General features: G+C 43.4%; 1 protein-coding gene across 1 annotated transcript; it reads right to left on the reverse strand.

The window, feature by feature from the left end:
• Nucleotides 1–5951: 5951 nt before the first annotated feature.
• Nucleotides 5952–6542, reverse strand: LOC119339470 (60S ribosomal protein L28-1-like). Its single transcript, XM_037611516.1, has 3 exons — nt 6392–6542; nt 6136–6302; nt 5952–5963 (listed from the first exon to the last, which is right to left on the reverse strand). The coding sequence occupies exons 1-3, from the start codon at nt 6537–6539 to the stop codon at nt 5952–5954; spliced, it is 327 nt and encodes a 108-aa protein (XP_037467413.1). The 5' UTR covers nt 6540–6542.
• Nucleotides 6543–6749: the final 207 nt, after the last annotated feature.

A 6749-nucleotide genomic window follows, 5' to 3' on the forward strand; every position in this document is an offset into this window, starting at 1 on the left:
AAGCCTTGCAAGCAATGTAGCTAATGAGTTAGTTACGGGATGATGCATTACGTAATGAGTAAAGAGACTTGCCGGTAACGAGATTGAACTAGGTATTGAGATACCGACGATCGAATCTCGGGCAAGTAACATACCAATGACAAAGGGAACAACGTATGTTGTTATGCGGTTTGACCAATAAAGATCTTTGTAGAATATGTAGGAGCCAATATGAGCATCCAGGTTCCGCTATTGGTTATTGACCAGAGACGTGTCTCGGTCATGTCTACATAGTTCTCGAACCCGTAGGGTCCGCACGCTTAAAGTTAGATGACAGTTATATTATGAGTTTATGTGTTTTGATGTACCGAAGGTTGTTCGGAGTCCCGGATGTGATCACGGACATGATGAGGAGTCTTGAAATGGTCGAGACATGAAGATCAATATATTGGACGACTATATTTGGACACCGGAAAGGTTCCTGGTGAGATTGGGACAATACCGGAGCTCCGGGAGGTTATTGGAACCCCCCGGGAGGTATCTGGGCCTTAATCGGCTTTAGCCGAATTGGGAGGGCCCCCCCCCCTTTCCTTCCTCCCTCCTTCCTCTTCCTTCCCTCTCCCTCTCCAAATAGGAAAGGGAGGAGTCCTACTCCCGGTGGGAGTAGGACTCCCCCCCCTTGGGCGCGCCTCCTCCCCTTGGCCGGCCCCCTCCTCCACTCCTTTATATACAATGGAGGGGGGCACCCCAAAGACACAACAATTGATCATTGATCTCTTAGCCGTGTGCGGTGGCCCCCTCCACCATAGTCCTCCTCGATAATATCGTAGCGGTGATTAGGCGAAGCCCTGCGTTGGTAGAACATCATCATCGTCACCACACCGTCGTGCTGACGGAACTCTCCCTCGACACTCGGCTGGATCGGAGTTCGAGGGACATCATCGAGCTGAACGTGTGCAAGAACTCGGAGGTGTCGTGCTTTTGGTGCTTGATCGGTCGGGCCATGAAGACGTACGACTACATCAACCGCGTTGTGCTAACGCTTCCGCTTTCGGTCTACGAGGGTACGTGGACACACTCTCCCCTCTTGTAGCTATGCATCACCATGATCTTGCGTGTGTGTAGGAATTTTTTTGAAATTACTACGTTCCTCAACAGTGGTATCAGAGCCTAGGTTTTATGTGTTGATGTTATATGCACGAGTAGAACACAAGTGAGTTGTGGGCGATACAAGTCATACTTCTTACCAGCATGTCATACTTTGGTTCGGCGGTATTGTTGGATGAAGCAGCCCGGACCGACATTACGCGTACGCTTACGCGAGACTGGTTCTATCGACGTGCTTTGCACACAGGTGGCTGGCGGGTGTCAGTTTCTCCAACTTTAGTTGAAACGAGTGTGGCTACGCCCTGTCCTTGAGAAGGTTAAAACAGCACTAACTTGACGAACTATCGTTGTGGTTTTGATGCGTAGGTAAGAACGGTTCTTGCTAAGCCAGCAGCCACGTAAAACTTGAAAAAATAAAGTAGAGGACGTCTAACTTGTTTTTGCAGGGCATGTTGTGATGTGATATGGTCAAGACGTGATGCTATATTTTATTGTATGAGATGATCATGTTTTGTAACCGAGTTATCGGCAACTGGCAGGAGCCATATGGTTGTCGCTTTATTGTATGCAATGCAATCGCCCTATAATTGCTTTACTTTATCACTAAGCGGTAGCGATAGTCGTAGAAGCAATAGTTGGCGAGACGACAACGATGCTACGATGGAGATCAAGGTGTCACGCCGGTGACGATGGTGATCATGGCGGTGCTTCGGAGATGGAGATCACAAGCACAAGATGATGATGGCCATATCATATCACTTATATTGATTGCATGTGATGTTTATCTTTGATGCATCTTATCTTGCTTTGATTGACGGTAGCATTTTAAGATGATCTCTCACTAAATTTCAAGATAAAAGTGTTCTCCCTGAGTATGCACCGTTGCCAAAGTTCGTCGTGCCCAGACACCACGTGATGATCGGGTTTGATAAGCTCTATGTCCATCTACAACGGGTGCAAGCCAGTTCTGCACACGCAGAATACTCACGTTAAACTTGACAAGCCTAGCATATGCAGATATGGCCTCGGAACACTGAGACTGAAAGGTCGAGCGTGAATCATATAGTAGATATGATCAACATAGTGATGTTCACCATTGAAAACTACTCCATTTCACGTGATGATCGGTTATGGTTTAGTTGATTTGGATCACATGATATCTTAGATGATTAGAGGGATGTCTATCTAAGTGGGAGTTCTTAAGTAATATGATTAATTGAACTTAAATTTATCATGAAGTTAGTACCTGATAGTATTTTGCTTGTCTATGTTTGTTGTAGATAGATGCCCGTGCTATTGTTCCGTTGAATTTTAATGCGTTCCTTGAGAAAGCAAAGTTGAAAGATGATGGTAGCAATTACACGGACTGGGTCCGTAACTTGAGGATTATCCTCATTGCTGCACAGAAGAATTACGTCCTGGAAGCACCGCTAGGTGCCAAACCTGTTGCAGGAGCAACACCAGATGTTATGAACTTCTGGCAGAGCAAAGCTGATGACTACTCGATAGTTCAGTGTGCCATGCTTTACGGCTTAGAACTGGGACTTCAACAACGTTTTGAACGTCATGGAGCATATGAGATGTTCCAGGAGTTGAAGTTAATATTTCAAGCAAATGCCCGGATTGAGAGATATGAAGTCTCCAATAAGTTCTACAGCTACAAGATGGAGGAGAATAGTTCTGTCAGTGAGCATATACTCAGAATATCTGGGTATGACAATCACTTGATTCAACTGGGAGTTAATTTTCCGGATGATAGCGTCATTGACAGAATTCTTCAATCACTGCCACCAAGCTACAAGAGCTTCGTGATGAACTATAATATGCAAGGGATGGATAAGACAATTCCCGAGCTCTTCGCAATGCTAAAGGCTGTGGAGGTAGAAATCAAGAAGGAGCATCAAGTGTTGATGGTCAATAAGACCACCAGTTTCAAGAAAAAGGGTAAAGGGAAAAAGAAGGGGAACTTCAAGAAGAACAGCAAACAAGTTGTTGCTCAAGAGAAGAAACCCAAGTCTGGACCTAAGCCTGAGACTAAGTGCTTGTACTGCAAACAGACTGGTCACTAGAAGCGGAACTGCCCCAAGTATTTGGCGGATAAGAAGGATGGCAAGTGAACAAAGGTATATGTTATATACATGTTATTGATGTGTACCTTACCAGAGCTCGCAGTAGCACCTGGGTATTTGATACTGGTTCTGTTGCTAATATTTGCAACTTGAAACAGGGACTACGGATTAAGCGGACACTGGCTAAGGACGAGGTGACGATGCGCGTGGGAAATGGTTCCAAAGTCGATGTGATCGCCGCCGGCACGCTACCTCTACATCTACCTTCGGGATTAGTTTTAGACCTAAATAATTGTTATTTGGTGCCAGTGTTGAGCATGAACATTATATCTGGATCTTGTTTGATGCGAGACGGTTATTCATTTAAATCTGAGAATAATGGTTGTTCTATTTATATGAGTAATATCTTTTATGGTCATGCACCCTTAAAGTGTGGTCTATTTTGATGAATCTCGATAGTAGTGATACACATATTCATAATGTTGAAGCCAAAAGATGCAGAGTTGATAATGATAGTGCAACTTATTTGTGGCACTGTCGTTTAGGTCATATTGGTGTAAAGCGCATGAAGAAACTCCATACTGATGGACTTTTGGAATCACTTGATTATGAATCACTTGGTACTGGTGAACCATGCCTCATGGGCAAGATGACTAAAACTCCGTTCTCCAGAACTATGGAGCGAGCAACTGATTTGTTGGAAATCATACATACTGATGTATGTGGTCCAATGAATGTTGAGGCTCGCGGCGGGTATCGTTATTTTCTCACCTTCACAGATGATTTGAGCAGATATGGGTATATCTACTTAATGAAACATAAGTTTGAAACATTTGAAAAGTTCAAATAATTTCAAAGTGAAGTTGAAAATCATAGTAACAAGAAAATAAAGTGTCTATGATCTGATCATGGACGAGAATATTTGAGTTACGAATTTGGTTTACATTTGAAGCAATGCGGAATAGTTTCGCAACTCACGCCACCCGGAACACCACAGCGTAATGGTGTGTCCGAACATCGTAATCGTACTTTACTAGATATGGTGCGATCTATGTCTCTTACTGATTTACCGCTATCGTTTTGGGGTTATGCTTTAGAGACGGCCGCATTCACGTTAAATAGGGCACCATCAAAATCCGTTGAGACGATGCCTTATGAACTATGGGTTGGTAAGAAACCAAAGTTGTCGTCTCTTAAAGTTTGGGGCTGCGATGCTTATGTGGAAAAGCTTCAACCCGATAAGCTCGAACCCAAATCAGAGAAATGTGTCTTCATAGGATACCCAAAGGAAACTGTTGGGTACACCTTCTATCATAGATCCGAAGGCAAGACATTTGTTGCCAAGAATGGATCCTTTCTAGAGAAGGAGTTTCTCTCGAAAGAAGTGAGTGGGAGGAAAGTAGAACCTGATGAGGTAACTGTACCTGCTCCTTTATTGGAAAATAGTTCATCACAGAAACCGGTTCCTGTGACGAGTACACCAATAAGTAAGGAAGCTAATGATGTTGATCATGAAACTTCAGATCAAGTTACTACAGAACCTCGTAGGTCAACCAGAGTAAGATCACTACAAGAAATATGCTATCTTTTGACCTCCACTATTGGTCACTGAAAGGTCATAGTTTTTCATTTGCGACCTTTTTGTGACCAAAAACAGAAGGTCAAAAGCTGAGGGTCGTAAACTGACTATAGCGACCTTCTCTGTGAGAAGGTCATGGACGTTTATGACCAAAATATTCCTACTGTGGCGTTTTGGTCACTAGCAGCCTCCCCAGTCCACGTAGGCATCCAGCGTGGCAAGCTAATGTGGCACAAGATTCAGCCCGGTCCAATTCGGTTTTCTGCATGGGCCTAGCCCAACAAGTCGGCCTTTTTACTATATTTTTTTATCAATTTTTGAACGGCTTCATGGGCCAAGCCCAACATTTTTACGTCCATTTCATTTATCCTTTTTGTTCTAGCTTCTAAGAAATGCACAATGTGATTTGTTTGGGCCATAGCCTTCTTAGAGCCCAAATATTGTTTGGTCCAGTAGAATATTTGGTCTTTTTAATTCACAGATTCCAATTTATACACATTTAAAAATCAAACAATCAGTAATTCTCTTATTAAATGATCAAATCCAGAACTCATATGATCAACATTCACAAAAACATACAAGACTTCATGTCCGCGGTAACATAGCTTGAACAAGCCTAATTGCAGTTTATATCCAAGAAGTGTACGTGCAATCCAAAACATGGTGGCAAATATCAACCGAAACTATGGTTCACACCCTTGCTTGGCTCTTTGCTGTCAAAGTATATAGTCGTCCTTGGACCTTGGGAGCTACCACCAACAACATGGTTGTCCTAGTTGTACTTCTGTGGTCAAAGTCCTCACCTGGAAAGGATTATACAACTCAGTCATATATTCACGACTCAAAACTCATGACATGACATGACACTAAGAGAGAACATCATAGAGACTCAACCAGATCCTAATATAAAGGCTATTCAAACCATAGCTAGTTTATTCCAGTATTTTTGGACACATGTGTGTTGCTGCTGTTTTCTAGAAACATGGAGTACAAGTATTTTTGGAAACATGGAAGAACATGATTTATTATCCTGGAGACTAGACAAGAGTTACTCCAGTGAAGAGGATGACTAAAATCGCTCAATGGTTGAGAATACACCAACAACTTCAAACTCTCCTAACGAAAGATTCAAGTGCTGGAAACCTAGAAGCGGGACAGATTATAGAGTTACCTGAGTGGAGTAAGGGACTATTTACAACATGGGAATTTCAAAGGAATCAGTCCATTTCCTGCAGGAACATAAATTAAAGTTAGCGTTCAAAACTTAGCACTAGAAGATCAGTCTCAAGCTTTTCAAACTTTGCATAATTAAGGGAACAGCCCCAGCAAGCATCAGACTTTTTTGAAGTTATGTCCGACTTGCAGAACAAAGTGACTTCTCAAAACAACAAGTTGTAATACCTGATTCTTGACAGACTTGGCCATCTTGCGGAACTCCTTGCGCATCAGAGTCTTGTGCTGGAGCTTGGCAGGGGTGTTCAGCTTCTTGGTCTTGGTCGTGGACAGGACAACTGCCTTGTCCTCTCCCGCTGATGGCTGGACCACCACGGTCTTGCTGTTCGCCAAGCCTGAAACCACATCAGCCCCACAGCAAGTTAGCTCCTTGCAGAGACACTTGCAAACAAAAGGGCTAAAAATACTGCAAAGAGCCACGGACTCGAGAACTTGTAGGAGTGGACATTGTAGAGGTTGTTGGGCTCCTTGCTGAACCGCACCTTGGCGTTGCTGTTGCCGAACTGTTTTATCAAGAAGCAGTTGTTCTTCTTCACGAGCTCCCAAACCAGAGATCCTGGAACGGTAGTCATTTCCCTTGGCCTACATCACCAAAACAACAACCAAAAGTCAGATCCTACAGCTAGCAACAAGCAACAGGACACACTAATCCTACAGAATCAAGGGAACATTTGACTATTTGAGCAAAATTGTATGTTGATTGCACCTTAAGCTCTCTCGCCACGGATCCTCCTAGCCAGCTAAATGTCCTTGGGTATGATGGTCACGCGCTTAGCATGGAT

This window comes from Triticum dicoccoides, chromosome 7B (assembly GCF_002162155.2).
Source record: "Triticum dicoccoides isolate Atlit2015 ecotype Zavitan chromosome 7B, WEW_v2.0, whole genome shotgun sequence".
Taxonomy (NCBI): domain Eukaryota; kingdom Viridiplantae; phylum Streptophyta; class Magnoliopsida; order Poales; family Poaceae; genus Triticum; species Triticum dicoccoides.